The sequence below is a fragment of the Lepidochelys olivacea genome (assembly GCF_965140295.1).
Source record: "Lepidochelys olivacea isolate rLepOli2 genome assembly, chromosome: 17".
NCBI lineage: Eukaryota > Metazoa > Chordata > Testudines > Cheloniidae > Lepidochelys > Lepidochelys olivacea.
Window position 1 is genome coordinate 17,762,392 of NC_140427.1, and position 24,500 is coordinate 17,786,891.

At 41.0% G+C, this 24,500-nt stretch overlaps 1 protein-coding gene across 1 annotated transcript in view; it reads left to right on the plus strand.

Annotated features, from left to right (window-relative positions):
* The window catches only part of CAMKK1 (calcium/calmodulin dependent protein kinase kinase 1), a 198,285-nt gene that overhangs the window by 150,383 nt on the left and 23,402 nt on the right, over positions 1 to 24,500 (plus strand). Inside the window, exons 10-15 of the mRNA XM_084651110.1 lie at positions 5,446 to 5,645; positions 6,232 to 6,285; positions 8,702 to 8,775; positions 17,560 to 17,647; positions 20,256 to 20,384; positions 22,946 to 23,049. Coding sequence (XP_084507236.1) covers positions 5,446 to 5,645; positions 6,232 to 6,285; positions 8,702 to 8,775; positions 17,560 to 17,647; positions 20,256 to 20,384; positions 22,946 to 23,049 — 649 coding nt within the window. The remainder of the gene's footprint in view (positions 1 to 5,445; positions 5,646 to 6,231; positions 6,286 to 8,701; positions 8,776 to 17,559; positions 17,648 to 20,255; positions 20,385 to 22,945; positions 23,050 to 24,500) is intronic.

Here is a 24,500-nt window from a genome sequence, read left to right on the forward strand (position 1 = left end):
TCCCTAAGGATTCCAATGCATGCAATAGTCACTCTTTTAAAGGACAAAAGTCCCTTGGTCATTCTTCAGATGACCTTCCTATAAAACACAGCATGGAGCTACAGAGTAATTAACTAAACTACAGGTTTCAGAGTGGTAGCCGTGTTAGTCTGCATCAGCAAAAACAACGAGGAGTCCTTGGGGCACCTTATAGACTAACAAATTTATTTGGGCATAAGCTTTTGTGGACTAGAACCCACTTCATCAGATTCATGAAGTGGAAAATACAGGGGCAGGTAAATACATGAAAGGATGGGGGTGCCTTACCAAAGTGTGAGGTCAGTCTAATGAGATAAATCAATTAACAGCAGGATACCAAGGGAGGAAAAATAACTTTTGAAGTGGTATTGAGAGTGGCCCACTACAGACAGTTGACAAGAAGGTGTAAGTAACAGTAGGGAGAAAGTATTGGGGAAATTAGGTTGGTCTTCAGCATGGTTACCACCTACATCACGAGTGGTTGTTTTGGTATTCATTACTTTAAGTAAACAGGTATCTTATGTTTTGCTTTCAGCTAATCAGCTGATACAGTAGATGGCTGTTGGCTCATATTATTTGTCTCCAATTTGTTTGCACTATATAGTCACATGAGTCAGCAATCCCAATCGGTTTTAGAGTTTTATTATGGTCTCTATTAAAACTGGAGATGGCCCAAGCTAAATGCTCCCGTACTTTACAGAATTTCGGACCTGAATCCAAAGTTTGCAGCTTCGTCCCCTTTCTAATTAGAATTAGCAAGTCACTTTTGTTTCATTCATGAGAGATCTCGAATTCTCTTATTTCCAAAGCTGGTTTGCTGGGAAATTATTTGAAATCTGGTGTTTCTTTATGTTGTATGGATAAATAGTTCTTGATTCTTTTCATAAGACCAGAAATCACTGGGAGTTGTTTTCACTGACTACAGTCAAGTCCATATGGAACTATATTTTATTGTTCCTTACACAGCACCATATGTACCAAATATATTTCACAATAATGTGAGACCTGGGACTAACAGCTCTCCTGTTTGCTCCATTGAGATTTCTTTGAAGAACTAGCTCCACCTCGAAATGGGTTTGCAGAGCTCTCCCTGTGTTTGAAATAATGTCGCAAACTCTTCAGGATGGAAAAACTATACATGGCCCACACTAGAACTGAGGACAGATTTCTTTGATTGTAGGCTCCCCTCTAGGTCATTTTATTACTTAATATAAGTAATTAGAGGGGGTGTTCTTCTGACTAGTAGTTCAGCACCAAATTATCCATTGTTGTAAATAAGCAACACACAACTGAAGTGAAAAGAGTTCCTCCCATTTACATCAGCAGGGAATTTGGCCCGCAATATTTAGAAATGGTTCTCACTTCTTTTTCTCATCAGTATGGCTTTTACATATGTAACAGGAGGTTGTGTAGGGGAGAAGATGGGGGGAGTAGTTTAAATATCTTTGAATTAACTGGTATTATGCTGTTATTACCATAGACACTGACTCCGTGAGTGCTCCAGGGCTGGAGCACCCATGGGAAAAAAACAGTGGGTATTCAGCACCCACTGGCAGCCCCACCAGCAGCCCCATGGATCAGCTCCTTCCCCTCCCCCCAGGGCCTCCCACCTGCCGATCAGCTCCTCCCAGCTCCTCCCACCCACCGCAATCAGCTGTTCAGTGGCATGCAGGAGGCACTGGGGGAAAGAGGGAGGAGCAAGGGCAGGAAGAGGCAAGGGGAGAGGATGGGAAGAGGTGTGGTGGGGGCATGAAGGGGCTTGAGGGAAGGGGAGGAGCAGGGGTGGGGCCTGGGCCAGAGCGGGGGTCCAGCACCCCCAGGAAAATCCCAAAGTCGGTGCCTCTGGTTACTACTATTAGAGAGGCAGTGAATACGACCCTGGGTTGGTGCTCAGGAGCCCTGGATTGACCAATGGCAATGGGCAAGTCACTTCACCTTTCTGCTCGTTTCCCCACCTGCTTTCAGTGTCTTCTCTATTTAGATTGTAAGTCAAATTTTGACTAAGGCTCCTAAGTGTGTAAGTTCTACAAGGAAAGAACTATCTCTCACCATGTTTGTATAGTGCCTGGCACAATGGGACCCTGATACCAGTTGTGTCCTCTATCTATTACTATAATACTAATAAATAAATAATACTCATTTGCAATACTTGAACATAATGACTTGTGAACCATGTACACTTATGAGTCCTGTAGTTTAGTGAACTTGATCCCAGGTACAATTTATTATGTGTTTATTTGTAGTACTTATTATTTAACATTTTATATTGTGATTGCACCCAGAGCCTACCCAGATCAGGGCCTAATTGTGCTGAGTGCTGTACAAACATATCATCAACAACAGTTTCTACACCAAAGAGCTTGTGTTTACTATCTTTTTATTAGATTTCACAAAGGCAAGTTATATATTTTGAAATATAAATATTTATTTGACTTGGAATCACGTTTTACTTTGTTTTACGGATGAAAGAATAAAAATCCTGGACTAAATTCTCCGCTGGTGTAAAATTCTATCAATTTCCATAGGCTTTAATTCCACAGCTGAATTAATATGACCTATATTTCATGGCCTATATTTTTCTTACAAAAATGTGTTGGGAATCTGAGCCCTGCAGTCTTTTATTCTTTAAGAACCTTATATTTCACACCTGCATGAAAGGAAGCTAATCATTTTCTGAAGGGAAACTGCAGTCTCATTTTGTTTCTTGCATTACCATAATGAAATCATAGAATCATAGAATATCAGGGTTGGAAGGGACCTCAGGAGGTCATCTAGTCCAAGCCCCTGCTCAAAGCAGGACCAATCCCCAATTAAATCATCCCAGCCAGGGCTTTGTCAAGCCTGACCTTAAAAACTTCTAAGGAAGGAGATTCTACCACCTCCCTAGGTAACGAAGTCTAGCTCATCAATAGGTTTGCTATGCAGCAGATGTCTGATAATAATTACTGTTGTCATAGGGTGTTTTGTGTTTACCCAGATTGTCTAGTCAGCCTCTCACAGAGTTAACTGATTCACATCACGATATAACTGCACAGCAACAGCAAATCTGGGACAGAATGACCACTGACGTTTCTTAGCACTATCCTGTGAGCATTTGTCTGGGAATTGGTCCAATAGGCATCTAGATTAGCTCTTAAAGAAGAATACTTACTAAAATAATCTGTTCACTACTCAAACAGATGCACAATGGTACTGGGTAAACACGTAGTATCATACAAAGAAACCACTTAGATCATTGTATGCTATTCAAGGTCTTATATAACACTTTGCTTTAGATGACAGCGACATTTCAGATAACCTTTTCTGAAAGTTCTTGTTTAAATTGAATACTGCTGTCATGATATTGCTATACAAAAGGTTTTCTTTTTATAATTTCCTTCTTCCCCTTTACTCCAGGACATAGAAATTCCTTTTCTTACCACAACAGTATTGCCTCCAGGATAAACTGCAAACCCAGTAGTGAATTTGTTGTAAGGCTATCTCTTGACCTCGTGATCTACAATGATGAGCTTTTCAACCTTATGTAATTCAACTGGATCTGATATTTGGGAAGTGCTATAAACCAGTTAAGACTTAAGAGTCCATTCTCACTTGCCCAGGAAGCAGTTCATTCATTCAACCTAATCATAATTGCAATCTTTCCTGTTGTAACATTTCAGAATGGAAGTCGGTTTCAAACATGACTTTGCTATAAAAGGTTTCCTATGACAATAACTTGTAAGGCCACATTTCTGAACATGAGAGTGATCATTATTTTCAAGGTTGGAATATTTTTTTCTTTCATTTTATTCTCTTTTAGAATAAAACATTCTGTGTCTCTTTCAAAGGTTCCTGTTTATGACACACCTAGATCATGGTGGTATTCTCCAGAGTTCTGGAATCAACAATCTGATTATCACTCACATTTAAAACAGCCTCTTTCAAACTGAAAATGTTCACTGGTTTTTTTTCTGATGTGTCAGTTCCCCTTGGCATAAGGATGCTAGCTTAGCCCCCTCAATCTTCCAGTCTTCTCATGTGGGCATGTTTCTTTCTGTGTGGGGATCTAATGCTATGTAGATTAGCCACGTAGAATTGCAATTTTGAGATAAACATCTAAAAAATTGAACCCATGGGCTGCATCTCACAAACCTTTACTCACATGAGCAGTCCTGTGGATTCATTTGGGGTTAGTAGATGGAGTAAAGCTTTTCACCATCTGCAAGCCTTGACTAATTATTTCCTCCTTCAACAGCAAAACTCCCTCTCCCTGGGTATTAAGATCTCTGGGGCTGTGCCCACTCTCTTCGGTTAATTACCTTTATCAATTTGATTTTTCCCTTAACGTTTGTTCAGTGCTGGCAAAAAGTGCCAGATTGACAGCCCTGGCTGCATCTCAGGTGACACGCATTTGACAGTCCTACCACAGAATGCTGCGTCTTGTTTGAGATGCCATGCATCTGGCCAAGCTGCTGGAAGGCTGTAGGCATTTGCCTGCAATTGCACCTTTTGGACACTAGGGCCTGCAGTGGCATCCGCTGAGCAGGCAGCCACATGCCACCAGGAAGTTGCAGTAGTGAGGTCGAAGCAGTGGCAGAAGGTGAAGGACCTGATATGGGCCCTGGGCTCCCTGTTTCTGCAGGCTGCTGCTCCAGCCACTTACGAGTTTCACCACCCTCACTCATCCCCAGGCTCCCGCAGCACGCTTCAGAAGCCCCCATGAGCCTCAGCACCCTCTACTCCCCAGTGACACAACAGGCAGGCAGAGTTGTAGAAAGCAGCTCTATTAATCCTAGAGTGGCCAGTGTTACTCGATGAGGTTCTGTTGTTCACCTACAGCAACCCAGCCCTGGCTTGTATTCCTGGTCCCTTGCTAATCCCAGTCCCTCTTGAAATGTGACTGTCCTCCAGTTCCACTCACCATCCTACTCTGGGGACTAAAGTCCTCCTTTTATGCACAGAACAGTAGTCCTCTGGCAATCACTGGTCCCAGGGCTGTGCTGGTATAAGGGATGACATGTATAAATAAAAATGCTTTGACTAATTTACACCATTTAAATTAAGGTTACTGTCATTTTAAATACAACCACCCGTGTTGATTTTATGGCCACTCAAAATTTAAGAGAAAGCTTCAGAAATACTAAGCTCAGCAAGGGAAAAATATTTTTACCTCCCCAAGGGGGTTGAACAAGGCTCACTACAAAACAATAGGAGTACTTGTGGCACCTTAGAGACTAACCAATTTATTTGAGCATAAGCTTTTGTGAGCATAGTGGGTCAACAACTATTTTAGAAAGTATGATGAAGCCCTTGGCTTTCTAAAGTCTGATGTATAGGCCTGGGCATTAGCTAGCATTTGGTTGGAGATGGAAGGGTGCTGTTCTATATTGTGGTTTCTTCCAGATGTGCTGGGTAGTTTCTGAAGAGCATGTTCCCATCTGTTTACAGTGCACTATCAGAAGATCATTCACCGGGACATCAAGCCTTCCAACCTGCTCTTGGGAGATGATGGGCATGTCAAAATAGCTGATTTTGGAGTCAGTAATCAGTTTGAAGGGAATGACGCCCAGCTTTCCAGTACTGCCGGTACACCAGCCTTCATGGCTCCAGAGGCGATTTCAGATTCTGGCAAAAGCTTTAGTGGAAAGGTAGGTCTTCGATCACCACTAATTAGTCTGAGTTTTAAGACCTGGGGAACATGAAAAGAAGGGTGGTATCCAAACCATCCTCATCGGTGTGTCTCTGTTCACAGGCCAGGTAAAATAAAGAAGAATTTTTCTTTTATTATTGAGTCAAATCCTGAGGTCCTAACTGTTTTACTCAAGAAAAAACTCCCGTAGACTCCAATGGGAGTTTTGCCTGAGTGAGACTTCAGGTTTTGATCCATTATTGTTTGTGTAGGTCAGATTTCTGCCAGGCTTCTTCATGTTAAGTAGTGTCTTCCTCCACAAGTAGTCTGATTGAAATGAATGGTATTGTTTGTACAGTGAGAAACTACTGGATGTGATTAAGGCTGGCAGAATCTGGCCAATAGCGGTAAAAGTGTGGTGGTTGGTTTGCAGACTTCTTTGTGTGCATATAGCAATGTATCTATCTAATTACATTGTTCGGTATCTATAAAATTGGGTTCCTAATGAAAAAGAGTTTATTTTTATGTTTGAGAAAATAGCTGGCTGATCTAAAATGTATCTAGCTGATGGATCTAATTTACTAAGTGCAATTGCTTTCTTTCAGGCACTTGATGTATGGGCCATGGGAATTACTTTGTATTGCTTTGTGTATGGGAAGGTAAGATGACTGTAGAACAATTGAATTTTATATAGGAGCTGTGGCTTGGTTATCATTAGACTGATTCTCCCACAAATAGGTGAAAAACAATAAACAAAAGCTTGAATCTGAAAGCTCTCATTCTCCCAAATAGTCCTAATGAAGTCAGTGGGTGAATAAGGGTGGCATCCATACATAAAAATTCACAGGTCTGCGCCATAGCTTACATCAGTGCCCAGATTGGCACCAGTGGCAAAAATATTGACTCCCCTCCCCCCACCCAAATATTTCCTGGATTTAGAAAACAAATCACGCAGAACATGTGGAGAGAAGCACGAGTTTGATACAAAAGCTGCTCTAAAGTGCTTTAAATGATCCAGATAGTGTGCCGTCGGTCAGCTGATAAACACGGCAGACCTGTACAGGTTATGGTAATTTGCTGCATGAGCAAAAAATTTTTATGGTTTTGTAGGATCCTCCCAAGGTCATGCAGGGCCCCACAAATCACACTGCACAGTTTCAAGGCTTTGTAGCTGATGTGGCTATAATTGACTGGGGTAAAACGTAAAGGAACGAGTAGTTTTGTTACAGTTGTGATTGGTTTAACTAATTCAGGATATTTTATTAGTTATGATAACTGCGCACTGGGCTATTTCTAAAATAAATTATTTGCACCAAATCCTGAAGATAGTTGAAGTTGACTGTGCATCTCTCAGGATTTTGCCCCCTGGTGATATCATTTCCCCATGTGTTATGGCATGGAGAAGACTGGAAGAGGTAAGGTAAATAAAACCAATTAACTGTTCTGTTCCAAGAAACCCCCATACAGTTTCAGTTGGTCTTGCAGTAAATACTGTGCACTCATTTCCCTTCATTTTATAACTCACCTTGGCTAGGCGGTTCAGGGGACAAGGCCAGAAAACCATCCCCTATCCCACCAGAAGCAGGTGCTCACACTACTGTCTTTGGACCAGCTGTAAGGGGCACTGCTGAATGCTCTGCCCCCTTGAGGTTTTCTGCAAGCAGAGTGGCTCAAGTAAAGGCTAGTCAGTCACAACAGCTCCGCTCCTACCCACCTGCCCATGGTGCTCAGATAGGAAGAACCAGAATTTAGGCATATATCAATCAACTGGAAAAAGTTACATTAGAAACAAATGTGCACTGAGCTCATGTATCTGAATTTAGCACAGAAAATTTAAAAAGGGATTGAAGAAGACTATTTTAGGCATCATGTAGGTGGTTAGTGCCCAAGATCTGTAAAGCTGTTCTGTGAAGCATTTTTAAATCTGTTTAAGATCCTAGATCGTGAACAGTCTCCCAAGTAAATGTCATCCTTAAAACTTAATATATTTGAAAGCTGGGTCCTACTTCGCTTACCTGTGAAGACTTGAAGCTCAAGATTCCATTTCACCTGCAAAAGTCAATGACTTTGCAAACAGACAATGCAGTCAGGGGGAGTGTGATATGACCAGCTGTCAGAGGAGGCCCCAGAACTATGAACTGACATCACAGCAGGCAACTAAAGAAGGAAGCAATTTTCCATGTATCATATAAAAATATACCCATATATTCTATTGAGTGGAGGCTCCATACAATGTCCTCCTGACCAAAAATCCCCATGGTAGCCCTGCATGGCACTGGCTGACAGAGCAACACCACATGGGGACTAGACCCCTGTGTGTGTGCTATGAATGAGGGTTTCCCAGCGGCTCCAGATAAACTGGTGTATAGGAGAGCATTGAGGGGAGAGGGGTAGGAATGGAACCATTGGATCTGTGCTTACACAAATCCAGTAACTGTTGTCTAGAAGTCTAAAGCAGCAGCAGGCACATTCCATAGACTGGAATAGGGGCTATGTGGTAACTCGCAGCGTTGATGCAAGTTGCATGTGTGCAGGGTGGATTGGATTCCATCCCCTGGCCTTGGGTAATTTTCTTGCTTCATCTTTTTTCTCAGACAGGTGAATCTCCACTATTCATTTTGGAGATGAATTTCTTAATTACCCTTGTATGGTAAACAATAATACCTAGCACTTATACAAAGTTTTTCATCAGTAGGTCTTAAAGTGCTTTACAAAGAAGGCCAGTATTGTTACCCCCATTTTACAGATGGGTAAACTGAGACACAGAGAGACAAAGTGACTTGCCCATGGTCACCCAGCAGGTCAGTGGCAGAGTCCGGAATAGAACCCAGATCTCTTGAGTCTCACTCTAGTGCTGCAGTCGCTGGGCAACCCTGCTCTTTTAAAATCTCTGCATTTAACTTTTTAAGTAAGGCATAACTCTGCTTGTGAGAGGTGGGGAGATTTTACTAACATACCCTGCATGTATCTTCTGGGTCAAATTCAGAAGAAACATGTAACAAAAGTACATCTGAATGGCAATTGCTAAACACTTGAGATGCCTAACAGCTGGAAAATCATTGATTTGTTTTGTAGTGCCCTTTTATAGATGAATACATTCTGGCTCTCCATAACAAGATCAAGAACAAGGTGGTGGAGTTCCCAGAAGAGTAAGTAACCTTTACTGCACTATTGTAAAATAAAGTGCAGTCTGCAATGTTATTAATTGTGCAACATACATGATAACAGGTGGCTATCGTGCTGACTCTGTGTGGAGTTTTATGTGTGTATTTGTTTGTTCTGAGGTTTCCTTTCTGTCTATCCTATGGCCCCCATTATTGTAGTATCTTATTGCGTATTTAATATAAATCTGTATTTGTATACATCTTTAATGTATTTATCTTCACAACACCCTTGTGAGGTAGAGAAGTGCTGTTGTCCCTATTTTATAGATGGGAAACCGAGGCCTGAGACTAGGTGTCTTGCCCAAGGTCACACGGGAAGTCTGTGGCAAAGCAGGGACTTGAATCCTGGGTCTCCAAAATCTAGCACTGTAACCACTGAACTATCTTTCCTCTCCAGCTGAGCTAGCCTCCCTCTGGAGGCTTTGGGGATGTTGTTTAAATTGTGTTGTCTCTGTTCTTTTTTTATTTTGCTTGTTCTACATGCTATTGTTTGTAAAAGTGAGAAGTTCCATCGGCCAAATTCTGGCCATAAATGAGCATATGCAGTTTTCACTGAAGTCAGCTGGAGCTGGGTGCAACATATGTGAAGATAGAATTTTGGCCCTAAATGACTAACCAAGGTTTTCCAATGCTAGACCAAAACAAGATACTTAACTAAGGGTTGGTAGTGCCCGAGGTATCAGCATGGGGGGGGGGGATTATTTATTTACTTGTTTGGGTTTTTACAAAGTCTAACAAAAGAATACCACTCCAACGCTCATAGCACCCTTAATCTTAAAAAATGTACTATAAAACAAACAGACACATCAGTTACCCAAGATCAGCTCAGATAACCTAATGACAACATACATATATATAAAAAACAGAATCGAACCAACCCCAATACACTCCCCAGAGCACCAGCCCTGTCCAACACCCATCTCACAGACAAGAGAAGAAAGGTGGGCCTTGCAGCATGTCCTGAATGCAGAAAAACTTGGGCTGTTGTGAACCTTAGGAGGAAGCATATTCCAAAGGTTTGGAGTGAATGGAGAATGCTCTGGAATCTGCCCTCTCGGTTATAGACAAGGGGCTTCAGCTCAGGTGCCTCCGCTAACCAGAGTGTGGCACTGTGTGCAATGTTCACAAATTTTGCTGAAGAAAGATATTTATTCTTGAAGCCAAATCCAGCAGTTCACTACCCTCATCACTTATGATAAGCTAATAGTGTTACCGTGAAGTGAGTGGTTTTAGTGAATAGCTGTAATACAGTGATGGAGGCTACCAGCACATGTGGCCATAATTTCCATAAGGATTGTGTATAGAGAAGGAAACTCTAAAAGAAATGGAGGGATAATCAGAAGGAAGCTGCTGGAAACACATATGGCTACAATCTATCTGTGAAACCTGCTGTTGTAACAGAATTCTTCATCTCGATCCTTGTATTCTAGTGGAGCGCTGCAGGGTTAAGATATTCTACTAACTCCGCCTGCTAAAAAGGCAGGATAAATAGAGATACACAAGAGATGAAGCAGGCTCACCAATTGATTAGAAACTGCAGTCTACCTCTTTGGCAGTGCCAAGAAAGTATCATAAGCCCTGGCATCCCTAATGGTTTTCATAGTCCCTTTTTTATCACCGCTTAAGATCTAGGACTCTGTGACCAGTGAAGCTAACACTTAATGCAACTAAATAGTAGTAAGGGAAAATAAATTGACTTAAGACTATATTAAAGAAGTCAGTAATTCAAGAGGCTGGAAGAACAAAGAAACCCATGGAAGCCAAATCCAGCAGGATAATAGCATCAGTCTAGAGGAATGTTTTCCGAGATGGGAATTTCACCCTGCAATAGTGGGTGGGCAACAAATGTTCTGTCATGCCCAATAGTACAGTGAAATAGTGACATCTACAGCTGTCCTGTTGTTTGCATCCTGTAGTAATAATGAGAGTAGTTTCATACTGTTTGTAACTATGGGGTTGGGTTTTTTCCCTCATTGATGCCCATCCAAAAATTTGCTTTACAAATGAGAGTCAGTTTAAAACTTAATAGTTAATAATATATGAGGGGACTATCGTGGGAGCTCCTGTGAGAGTCATGTTGGTACCAGTGAGTGCAGGATGTTTGGGTATTTTGTTTCTAGGGGAAGGGCAGAGGCAGCATGACCCAGAAGGCTCACAAGGATGAGTCCCAGGGGATACATGTGAAGGCTCTGTTCTCTTGACCCACAGAAATCAGTTGTTCTATTCCTGTCAGCTTGAACTAGCTGGCTGAAAAGTCTGTCTGCAGATTTATTAGACTCCTGGCTTCTATCAGTAACCCCATTATGATGTCATAAAATCAGCCAAAGCAATATTATTGTACTAGGGCATGTGTGCCAGTGATGTTTCCAGAGACAGACATGAGAAGATCCAAATGGAACATCAAATCTCAACTTCCTAGAATAAAATAAAATATCAAAACCTCTGATTCTCCCTTAGTTGAAGCAGTGCCTATCTAAGCTGCTGAGAATCTGCCGAGGGACGGTAAGTATTTATTCCCCCTTTGCGTGTACTGCAGTGTTGGAATTGAAATGATTGCCAGTTTTACCTAAGATAAATATTATTTTTATTATTATATATTATTTGTATTACTGTAGTGCCTAGTTTTGGACCAGAAGCCCATTGTGCTAGGTGCTGTACAAACAGAACAAAACAATAAATGATTACTTCACTATCGGCTCTGTTGTCTTCTGCGTCTCTATATTTACTGTAGAAAATATCTTTATTACTGCAAATTGTATCAAGTTACTTATGAACCATGTTGTGAACCTCTTGTGCTCACTGGTAGTTCTTCACACAAGTACTCTGATTTGAGTCAATGGGATTACTTGTGTTAGTAACCACTCACCAGTGTAAGTTTTCCAGGGTCTGATCCTGAACCAACTCCCCACCCCCACCCCCTAAGAATCAGAATAGTAGCGCCCTCTACTAAAGTCCTATGATAACAGAGGTAATAGAAGTCTGAGTGATATACTCTCATGACCCTGGCTTAGCTTGATGTGGGACACAGTAGAGCTGTACTACTGGATAATAATGTAACGCTACGTCCTTTGATACTTCCTGTGCGGAATATTAATTGGGAACGAGAATTGTGTTAGAGGATAACGGTTGGCCTTGCAAAGGATGAAATAAAGCTGTTGAAGGACTGGATGTATGGAAAGCTCTCTTCCTGAATATTCACCTACACTATGATGGGATTTTTTACTCGGTTGGTAACTAGGATGTAGCAAGGTTGATCCCACACATGCAACATGATAAATACATGATTCCTAACCATGTGGGTGTTCCTTATTGCAGCACTTCACTTGAATAGTGTTCTGCCTTAGTTCAAACATGAATGGGGGGAATAACACTGTGTCTGTTACCTGTTTAACCAGTACTTCTGTCTCCCACAGGCTTGATTATTCACTGCCTTGCATCTTGCGTAGTCGCATACACCTGTGCAAAGTGGGTGTAAAATGCTTTCATTCTGATATTGGTAGCATTTCACACTCACTTTACACAGGCTGTAAATGACTACACCACATGCAAGGCAGGAGAGAATCAGGCCCCACGTCTGTGCCAGAGGATATCTCAAAAGTGCAATGCACCATGTGAAAAACAACTTTAACTTTAACCCCCACCCTTGGCACCAGGATCTAAGGCTGTATGAAACAGCTGCCTGCATTTTCACAGAATGTACTGATGATGATGATAATGAATTCCCTCAACTATAAGAGTTACTGGGTAAAATTCTATGGCTTGTGCTATGCAGGAGTCAGACAGCATGATCATAGTGTTCTTTCTGGCCTTAATAATATTGATCTGTTGATCTCAGGGTTGTGCAGTGTGGCAGATGAATACAAGCCAACCAAATTAACACACAGTTGTAGTGGGAAAAATGCTGTTATGTGGTCCATGTTTTCTGTACCGCTGTCAAATGAGTCTGTCCGTCAGTCCCTGGTTCCACTTAACATGGCTCTGTCTGTCGTGTAGACAGGGCTATAAAGCGTCTGTAAACATATCTGCCACTTCTCTGCATTTCACAGCTTCAGGCCTTCACTCTGGCTTTTGGATGATGATTTATTTATTTCTCCATTTGCTTTTGGATGAGGAACCCAAAGCTGCATTTTTTCCAACTCAGCCCAATATCCAGATACAGAATTTCTGACCTACTTGCATTAATTAATCCTTCATTTTAGTCAAAATCTAGAGATAAAATTACTTCAGTATTTAGAAATGTGCATGAGGACATTAAAACTCTAATGAAACATGCTCCTGGTAAAGTACCAGGGTCACACAGCCCAAATTGTAGCCAGATATTCATTATCCAGTGGCGTGAATCATTTTTGAGATGCTAAGGACCTTCTCCTCTGAGGAGCTGAGCATCCTCAAATTCCCACTTAAATCAGGAAGGGGCCAGATGAAGAGCTCAGCTCCCATTTAGGCACTCAAATAAGGTCCAGAGTATCAAAACTTCTTAGACTCCAAAGTGAGCTCCTTTGAGAATCTGCTTATTTGTCTTAAGTGCCTAATGGGGAGCTGAACTCATTTGAAAATCTTGCTCCAATTGTGGGTGCTGAGTCTTTCTGAAAATCTGGCCCTTAGGTTTGAGGGCATCAGCCCATTACAGATAATCAGGCCCAAGGCATTGCAAATATGGACAGAACCCATTAAGGTAATTCATTCTGTGTTGCCATTGCTGCATGATTTTGGATGGATGTTTGTTTTAACAGAGCTGCAGCAAAAAATTGTTTACGTAGACAATCGTGTCTCTGCTCTCTCAGGTCCTGGGCAATTTGCCCATCATATATTTGGGTTAGCAGTCAGTTTACGAGTGACTGTTCCCATCTGTCTCCACAGTAAGTTATTAACATTTAATGGGCTAACTGGGTTGCGTTAAGAAACCTTTTCTTCATGCAGCCATCTCCTTCAGGAATAACTCTTGCTGCATGATTTATTTTGACTTCTCATTGACCGATTCTCCCAGTCTAAAAAAAATCTTGCTGCTTATTAAGATGTTAAGAGATAGAAAAAGTTACTGTGTGTTGATTGCTGTCTAAACTAAATCCATTTATTTGATAAAGATGGTAACAGAGAGATGCATATTAAGCAAGAACTCACTGGACTGATTCCACCTCAGACCTCCCACAGAATTAGCACCCAGCTATATATAGGGGCATTTTACCATGGCTACAAAAGACACACATTTCTGTTTACAGAGGGTCCGTGGAAACTCAATCCCTCCTTTATGAACGATTAAAGAAAGAAATGTAACTTTCTGTGCTCCAATATTTCAGCTCCCCTTAGGCCAGAAACAGTGGGTAAATATTTTCTGTAGATATGCAGCTCTATTAATATAAATGAGGATCATGCATCTAAACTCCTGTGCATTGTGCTAGATATTTAAGAAAATGGATGTAGGTATAATTTCATCTTGGGTTATGTTACAATTGACACTAAATAAAAATTATTCAGGACTAACAACAAATTGGTAAAGGTTTTGTGTCCAGAAATCTATTAAGAGTGCAGGAAATATTATATGTGTGATTCTAATAGGGATCTAAAGTTAAGTCATTCTTTTTCTGACCTACAATGGAGGTAGCATGCAATGTTGACAATTCTCACTATTTTGTCATGAATCTCACGATACTAGGTGTTCTTCCAAGCTCCTGGGAATATTCGAGAATCTTAGTTTTCATTTAGAAAAATAAAGACATTTCCAGCTCCCTTTGTTGTGGGGAAAAAGCTGGAAAACATGAACCCTAATTGCTCCAAGTACAGAAGGCAATTAAAAAGACCCCAAAGTTATTTAAAATCTCATGGTTTTTAAGCCCATTGGGGACTATTTGAGGCCTTGTCTCAATGGTTGTGGTTAGCAATACTGCAGCATGTTTGAATTGTGAAGAAGCCCTGTGCCATGCTTTAACAATACCCCTGGCTGATTGAGAAATAGTGTTAACGAACTCCAAAGTATTGTGCAATCTTCCACTAAAAAAATTGTCAAGTACGACATGAGTTCTTTTAAAATGGAAGAGTGAAGGGGAGAAATAGGGAGACTCCATGAGTCTCTAATGGGAGACAAACAAACACGTTTGTACACATATGTTCCAAACACATGGAAGACATTTTCCCCTTTTTGGTGCACATACTGTCCCTTTGAATTGCCCCGGAGTGTCCTGCACATCTCCTGCATAGAAGTGCTGGTGTAAGTGGTGGGCATTTTGTTTAGCATTGACATAGTGAATAGCCGGTGCAAGGCCATTTTTTCCTTCCTTCCTCTCTCTGTTATTAACTGGGTAATTCAATTAATTTCAATAGTAACGTACCCAGAACTGCATGAATTTCGCAAAGAGCTTGTCTGCAACAAAGACAGCCATGCATTTGCCCTTTCTTATGACTTTTCATTATTTCTGTGTCTGCCTAGAAGTCTTTCTGGCTCGTAGAAAAATATCAGAGTAGACCATTGTGCTGTCTTTTTTTTTTTTTTTTTTAAACAAATTACATTAATACTGCTTTTGCGCTGACAGATCTTAGACCTTTTAGAAAGCACCATCTCACCTTTATCTCAGCTACCTGCTGTGTTAGCAGCCCTGACAACTTATTTATGACCTGCTGACTACTGCTCTCTGCTCCAGTATTAGTATCTTCTATAGCCCAGATCTTTGTTATAAGAGTGTCATGGTTTTTCCCCTTCCTGCCCTCTGCCTAAAATTTCATGTGACTGGTAGTCTAGAAAATGGCAGTATTCTACTGGTCATTCCTGTCCCTCCCGTTGTCTGAGCCTGATCCTCCCTCCACCCGCCATGGCACCACTGTGATGTTTAAAGAGTACCGCTTTATGACCCCTTTACACAGCCAGAGCAGTATTAAAGAGCTTCAGTGTAAGTGAGAATCAGGCCCTTTTGTTCTCACATTGCTAGCTATCACAGTTACAGGGCTAGCTGCACTTCTGTCCTCTTTCAGGGCTCAGACCTTTACCTCTCCTGGAGTGAAATGCCACAATTGTCTTGTTCTTATACCAGGCCCTGGGATACAGTATCTGTGGATCAACTGTTCTCACCCACCTGAGGTCCAGCTGAACTAGGGTACCTGCAGTTCCTCTCAGTCTGTGATCAGTGGTGAACAGGGATAGGACAGACTTCTTGAAACAAAAGTGTTGTTTATTTTAACAGTGGAACAAAGCTTTTAAAACAAAAGCATTTTAAAACATGTCTTTCTGACCTAAAGTGTTCCCATCCACTGATGGTAACCTAGACAGACCAGTATGTTACTGTGTCTGAGTCTGGTTCCCCCAAACAACTACTGCCCAATCTCAATGAATTCCCAGGCATTTACTCCTCTGGTCCAGACCATTCCTGTAGGCTCAATAGGAGATCAAGCCAGAGTCCTTAGGGCCAATAGTTCTGGCATTGTCTCTTAACAACTCATAAGTGTTTTCTGAGAAGTGGCTTATCTTAAGCCATTGTGGCCCTTCCTGCTTTTGTTTTTCCCGACAGTCCCTTATTAGACTAAACCAACATATTCATACACTGAATGTCCCAATAACCAGGTCAACATACAGTGTTCATAAGTTATTACAGAGCAGCTCCAAATCCATCACACTGGTATGTCCCTTAATATGATTTGAATGTAATTTATTTGTATATGGTTGGTTTATTTCCTTTTGCTTTTGAAGAGGAGAGAGAGGGAAGCGTTATGCCTAGTTATCACCAGCATTTTTAATCTGTCACATTCATGAGCACTGAAATGTATTCTCATGGGAGGGAAGTGTTCTCCTGGCGTGAAATTTTACATTGCCAAGTTCCAGCTTTGAGCAAATATATGCACCACTGAAAATTGTTTATGAGAGAAATGCTGACAGAGATCATCAACTAACTATCACAGTGCTAACACACACTAATGTAATTTTATTTCAGAGTATTGTCATAATAAAAATTATTTTTGTTTTTAAAAGTCCTTACCGGTGTTGTTAATACTACTGATCATACAGTCCTTTGCTTTTAACAGTAATCCATTTAAGGGAACAACTTGCATGAGCAACTACCATTTGTGTGAAGAGGGGTTTACAAGATTGGGGGCTAGATTATTAAACCCAGGAAAAACTATTTTAAAAAATCAAATGTTCTTGCTACCGTTTGTGTTGATTGTTTACTTTTTATAAGACCCTTATCTTGGGAATTGAAACTATTTCCCTTCTTTGACCCTTTTCTGGCACAGTTCTGCAGCATTTTGGTTGCAAAAGCTTCAGACAAATGTTAAATTTGAAATCAATTTTCATAAGCATTTGTGGAAACTTTTCAATTAATACAACCTGCAAACTCAACCTGAGATTTGAATATCAAACAGGGCTATTTCTTTCCAACACATTGTTGTTAATAATAATGTTTCTGCAAGCAAAATGATGTATTTATTGTCACTTGTACAACACCGTTTAGATTGTGCCCGTCAGTTATACCTCTTTGTCTCAGATTCTGCCCTCAGAATAGCTATAAACCCCCCAATCTTTAGATATGCCTTTATTTGCTCCTGTACAACCCCTTTGTCTATAGGCAGAATCTGGTGTACATTATCCTTATTAGTGATCATAAGGCCAAAGAAGAATTGATTTTCACTTCCCAGTCTGAATATCCTCGCAGTTGTGTGTGGGGGGGAGAATTCTGTACTTGTAAACGGAGCAAATTAACAGAATATTACTACGAGAAGCTTTATGCATAAGATTGTCATTTGTAGTTACCTTATTAACCATATATTGGTATTTTCTTTAATCAGGCCACAGATAAGTGAAGAGCTCAAAGAAGTGATTGTAAGGATGCTGGATAAAAATCCAGAAACGAGGATAACAGTTCCTGAGATTAAGGTAAATTCATCATGAATGTTATATTTATTTGGAATTGTTTCATGTAATCTCAGTTGGTTTCATATTTCTTGTATTACTTGTAATGTGACAAAACTTACCAGCATAGCTCAAAGGGTGAGTACATTCACTTGGCTCCATATTTGTATGACTTAAAATCACTCTGATGCTGCTTATTTCTGAGAATATTAATAAAAGGGGATTTTTAATTAAAATTGTTCAAAATCTGGATAAAACACTGACAGCGTTTCCCACAAACACTTTTGTAGATTGAAATCTTGTTTTTTTACTGAGATGGCTAACTTGAGTTATCAGACCTGTTCCCTAGTCTAGCAGACACAGATGTGTGTTGCAGTGACTGTGAAGCTGAATACTATACGTGTATGTACTTGTTGTTCATACCATGCTGGCTGTTGTTATACATGTAGGAATGGGATCAAGGAATGTAGCGTCCATTTCTGTCAACATTACCTTGGTCATTGTTCTGCAAAGCTCATGAATCCAGAGCAACGAACACCCCTGATGGAGAAAGATGCTCCATGCTGCTTTGTACATTTTGTTTCAGGACTGATACCATGTTCTGCTATCATTAGTCACTGAGAAGTCTCACCTATTTGAAAAGAGTCAGAGGGCTTGTCTACACTGGCGTGAAAAAAACACCCCCCTGAGCGCAGCAAGTTTCAGCGCTGTAAAGCGTCAGATAGTATAGATAGATAGTGGCCAGCGCTGGGAGCCGAGAGCCCTCTCCCAGCGCAGCGCTGCTGGTGTAAACCAGCCCAGAGAAACTGAAGTTGAATAAAGCAGGGGTGGGGGTGGATTAACTATATCTACCCTCTCCTAATTTGCATCTCGGATGTATCACTCTTGTTATTCACAGTTATTTAGGTCTAATTGTTTGGCAAACTCAGTTTGGAATTGCAGTTAACAAAAAAAAATCAAGGAAATTATATGGGGGAACATAAGGAAATTGCTGTTTCTGAATCATGTTGATGCACGAAATACACTTATCTCCTAATTGAAATGCTCACACGACTTAGATATTCCATACTTTTAATAAAAATGATTTCATTTAGGGTTGACTGTGGTGTTTTGCTTCTGAAGAGGGTTGTTATAAGCATGAATAATCATCTTTGGAATACACAATTTAATTAAGTGCCATAAAGAAGTTCTTTGCTGAGCTCTTGAAAAGTGCTCTGGACACCTGCACTAAACTCCTTCTAAAGTTTGTAGGCAGCAAACATCAGTCTGATTGAATGCTGTGGACTAGTCCCCAGGAGGTAGGCAGGTATTTTTTAAAAGCATAGTGGATGCTGTTCTGATTAACCTCCATAGGTGCCAGCCCTTGGACAAATACACTGATATCAAAGAGCCCCACTCCAGTACTGTTTGTTTATACTTGAAACCCCTTGTATTATGTAGCACATTAGACCAAAATTATGCACAGGCCTCCCATGCCCTAAACTGATTTATATGACATTATGGGACAATGCTAATTAATTACAAGATCATCTAATAAGCCATGTGGTTACTAAACTAGAGGAGCAGGGAGCAGCACAAGAAGGTGAAGTGTTCTCTGGGGAGGGAAAGTGGGAGGCCTGCTGGAAGATGCAGGTACATCTGAGGCTCCTAAACCACATAGGAGCCACTCCTGTGGCGTTTAATTATTTGGGAAAGAAGACACATCCTCTAACAAGCTTCTTCCTGCTCCCTCACGGTCATCTGTGCCTCCTTCCACTGGCTGCGTCCTATCCAACAATCCCCTAGTTTGCAATGTAATCCACCTCCCCTGAAGACCCTCATATGTTGGGCAAACAAGCTGAACAGCCGGAAGGTGGTAGGAGGGTGGCCATGTTTTTTTTTAGTGATGTGGTATGAACATTAGTCTGTGTGGCATCTAGGCAAAAAGGTAAGTTGTGTGGGCAATTGCATAGCCATGTAACCACATCGTGTATAGGGGCCTCTCCATGACCCTGAAACATTACATTAGTGTTAGGCCAAAATGCTCAGACTTGGGTACTATATTATATGTTTACCTAGGTGGCCTGATTTCCAGAGATACTGAGCATTTGCAGCAGCATCTGAACTCACGAGTTATTGAGTGCTTAGCACTTCTGAAAATCAAGCCACTTGTTTAGGTGCCTAAATTTAGGCACCCAAGTTTGAAAACACATTATGGCGCTTTTCCTGGGCCTGGGTTGTTAAAGTGTCTGTGTATGTGAGAGAGAGCTGCTGTTGATGAACGGGATTTTCATAGGTTTTGACTGAATTCAGTGGAAATTGAGTGCCTAACTCTCTTATCCCCTTTGAAAATGCCAGCCCATGACAATTAGTGCTGATGGTCTCTTAAGGTCTATAGAGACACTACACACAGTCGCTGGAGTGCAACAGAACCTCTGAGTTAGCCCTCAGCCTGTTGATTCAGCATGTGCCAACCTATGTGGAAAATGGAGCCATCCTGACTCGCAGCTTGTAATAATAATCAGCCCTATAGTCATTATTTCCCAATATTAACTAACATCTATCCACACTGTGTGAAGTACAAGGGACATACACATTTAGGATTCTCTGCAGTGGCTTGTTCACCGCTTTCTTTGTGTCCCTTTTCATGTAGTTGCATCCCTGGCTAACAAAGTTTGGGGAGGATCCACTGCCTCTGGAGGAAGAGCATTGCACTGTGGTGGAGGTGACTGAGGAGGAGGTGAAGAATTCCGTCAAGACAATCCCAAGCTTGCCAGCTGTAGTAAGTGAAAACAGGAGCTTTCTAAGCTTTTATGTTCCGGGAGATATGTCACTTTCTTTGAACCATCAGCTTGTGAAGCAATCTCAACGTGAGGGATAGACAAATTTCCAGTGTATAATGTGCATGATTTAGCCATTCAAGTCAGTGGGAGTTGTTCATGCCTTTGAGCTGTGCATTTACCTCAAAAGGTTTACTGGTACTCCAACACACGGGGGCCTGGTCCTGCAGCCCTTATCCATATGAGCATTGACGTCAAAGGGGCTACTCAGATAATAGGTGCAGGGCCAAGCTCCCCAGGTGGCCAGCACCAGAGGAAGCAAATGATAGAAGCAATTCAAATTTGCAAAGACTTATTACCAGACGCATATGTAACTCCAATCCCAACACCACCACTACGACTGGAAAAAGGGAGAGCAGTGAGGGAGAGTAAAGGGTTGTTTGCACGGTTTGCTGTGCAGCCACCCATGTACATAGACAAGGCAAGAAGCAGAGCTGCAAATGGCCCAGAAAATTCAGCATAGGACACGCTCTGGTAGTTGTTGAGCATATTCTCTTTGGATCAGCAGTAAGGCCTGATCAAAAGCCCATGAAATCAATGGGAGTCTTTTCATTGACTTCAGCGGACTTAGTACCAAGCTATAGGTGCCTGTAGCAACTGAGTGGGCACTAGGTACCTCTAGAGATATAGACCTGAGAACTCGAATCCTATTCTTTTCCCATTTTGAAGGCAATTTAATCATATGGTATTTTCCCTCTAGAAATAAATGTGTGAAGCCTTTTCCTACAGAATCTTCTATGTGATGGAATAATAAACACACTGCAAAATATTGACCTCCAGGTTTAAAATAAATCATTAAAATTACAATGGGTAGTTAAGAACTCAGCCTTTCTGCTTTAGGCTCTTAAACACTGGGCTCCAGTGTCAGGAGCTGAAAGACTTGCTTCCCTTTATGAGATGTGTCCTGGCAGGTTTAAAATTTTTTTGTTTAATGAAAGGAAAAGATGAAATTGTAATGAAAAGGGGACACTTTACTGATTGCAAATTGAGGTTATGCTTAAGTGTGCGTGTGGTGACCAGATGTCCTGAAATTGACATATGAAGTGCAGTATTCCAGACAAATATAGGTCATGGTCCTGAAGAGTCTTCCTGGCATAAAACTACATGCCTGCTTTTCAATTATTGAAACAAAATATTGTTAACATATCCTCACTTATTTAAAAAGCAAAGGGGGGTAAGCCAGGTCTAAAGCTGGTGGCTTAAGAACTTCCACATGTGGGAGGAAAATACTAATACCATCCCATAATTTGGGGAAAAATCCATAGACCAGAGCTACAGCTGGTATAAATCAGTGTAGCTCCATTGGTTGGTTTCAATGGAGCTACATCAGTTTGCATCCGCTGAGAATCCGGCCCCATGTTTCTCTACTGATTTTAGAATGCAATCACTGAAATATTGCAGAATTTGTGAGCCTACCTCATCACCATGAGCCAGCTACCCTGTGTCTTTTAGATAAGATTGAACTGTAAAACTTGTTCTAAGGTGTCTCATGGTTTTTTTCCCCTAAGTCAGAGGGCTTCTCTTTTCCTAAACTATTTGTTAAATAGTGAAAGTCAAAATGACAGCTTATTTGACAGCCCTGGAAACTTCGATACTCTGTTTATTCTCGTGCATCTCCACAATAGCTAAAGTCTTATACTGTGCTTATAGTGATGGTATCTGATATTCTTCAGGGAATCCTGATACCTAGAAATAGAAACAATAAGATCTGTTAGTAACCGAGATGGCCCCAAACTTAAACACCAGGCACCTAAATGGAGTTAAGGATTGGGGGAGTACAGAATCTGAACTTGAATCTAAATCTAAATTTAGTGACTAATCCCACTAGGGCGGGGTAATTGTGACAATTCCTTCACCCAGCCACTGAGGTGGTGTGGCTATTTACTTCTCCTTTTTTGGGGCTTGTGATAAAACCACATTCTAACCTTTAATGACTCTCACAACTTCCCTATGAGGTAGATAAGAGAACATTATTATTTCCATTTCACAGATTGGAAAAGGGATTTAAAGTGGCCAGATCCTCAGCTGGTGTAAATCAACATAGTTACATTGAAGCAAATGAAGCTAATTCATTTATGCCAGCTGAGGATGTGGCCAAAGAGGTTTAAAATGACTTCCAAAGTCACAAAGGGAGTCACTGTCAGAGCTGGAACTAAGTCTTATGAGCTCTTGGCTCCCAGTCCTGTGCTCAGGCAACCAGCCTGTTCCCTTCCCTCTAGTCAATGGGTGTTGACAGTATTCATATAGCTATTTCTAGCAATGCTTTGCAAACAGAGATCTAACTTCAGTAGCCAATGGATCAGCATTTATACCAAACAGAAACCTAAGGGCTATTATACAGATCCCTCTAGTTCAGTTTTTACCTGTGAAACAGCATTACAATTTTATTAAATTAACAAAGTAATCATTATATTCCTCTGATCTAGTGCTTAGAGCAGCATTATAAAGATGATGAAAATTCTGTGCCACCTATCTTCTCTGATCTGTTTTTCCTTCTTCAAAGATTTTAGTGAAGGCCATGCTAAGGAAACGCTCATTTGGAAACCCATTTGAGGTTCAGGCCAGAAGGGAAGAGAGGTCCATGTCTGCTCCAGGAAACCTATTAATGTATGTATATCTGCCCCTTCTAGTGCTCTGCCTGAGCTGTATATGGCCGCTTCAAGGAACAAAGTAGTGTGGGAGGAATAATGGAAACTGTTTTCAGATAATTTCCTTAGAATTTAAAGGTGAATTTCATGTGGAAAATCAGTCAGTGGAGTTACACTAGGGATGAATAAGGCCTCAAGTGTCATTTGGGGTTGAAGTATAATGAAACATCCACATTAGAACAGAGTAAACATTTCTTTGTATGGATGCAGCTACTTTCATATTTAGGGCCACGTCTTGAGCTGATGTAAATGAATGCAGCTCCATGGACTTCAGAAGAGTTGTACCCATTTAGAGCAGCTCAGAATCTAGCTTTTTAGCCAGTTTGTTTATTATATACTGTGTGTAGTTTAAACAGTACTCAAACATCAAGCTAGCAAAGTATCCATTGATGAAATTCAACTAGGTTATTTAATTCTTAGGTAAGTAGCCTCTGCTCTGCTGTCCATGAACAATAGAAGTAGGAGGTTTGGAGGAGTCCAGCTGAGTCATCTAGACATTAAAAAATAAAAAACCTGTAAAACTAGAAGCATGCTGATATATTTCAGCTCTGCTCTGGAAATCAGTGACCCATGTAATCTCTGTAAACTGGAAAATGTGCACATCCTGGACTGGGTCTGGAAGCCAGTGATGGACACCTTTGACATTACATTATTGGTATTGTGGGAACCAACAAAACGCATCATATGTGATAAACCAAGCTACAGTACATAGCGTACATCGGGGTCAGCAACCTTTCAGAAGTGGTGCGCCGAGTCTTCATTTATTCACTCTAATTTAAAGTTTCACGTTCCAGTAATACATTTTAATGTTTTTAGAAGGTCTCTTTCTATAAGTCTGTAATATATAACTAAACTATTGTTGTATGTAAAGTAAGTAAGGTTTTTAAAATGTTTAAGAAGCTTCATTTAAAATTAAATTAAAATGCAGAGCCCCCCGGCCCGGTGGCCAGGACCCAGGCAGTGAGAGTGCCACTGAAAATCAGCTCGCGTACCGCAGGTTGCCTACCCCTGGCATACATGCATCATGCCTAAAACTCAGTATCTTCCATGCTAAACGAACACCGCTCTTAGCAGATTTCCAAAGATGCTGATAACTTTTTATATATATTAACTAAACTACCTAACTACATCTTTGGAAATACAAAGTATTTTCTCTCACCAGTGTGTAGGGATTTGAGTGGGTTGCTCTCGTTAAAGATGATGGGACTTTAAGGCCCAATCCTGTACTAATGAAGTCAGAAGCAATTTTGCCACTGACTTCAGTTGGAGCAGGATCAAGGTAATGTGCAAATCCCCAGCACGCAATGGAGCCTACATCAGTTAGGCCTTGTCTACGCTGCCACTTTACAGCCTGAAACTTTCTCGCTCAGGGTATGAAAAAACACGCCCCTGAGTGATGCAAGTTTCAGC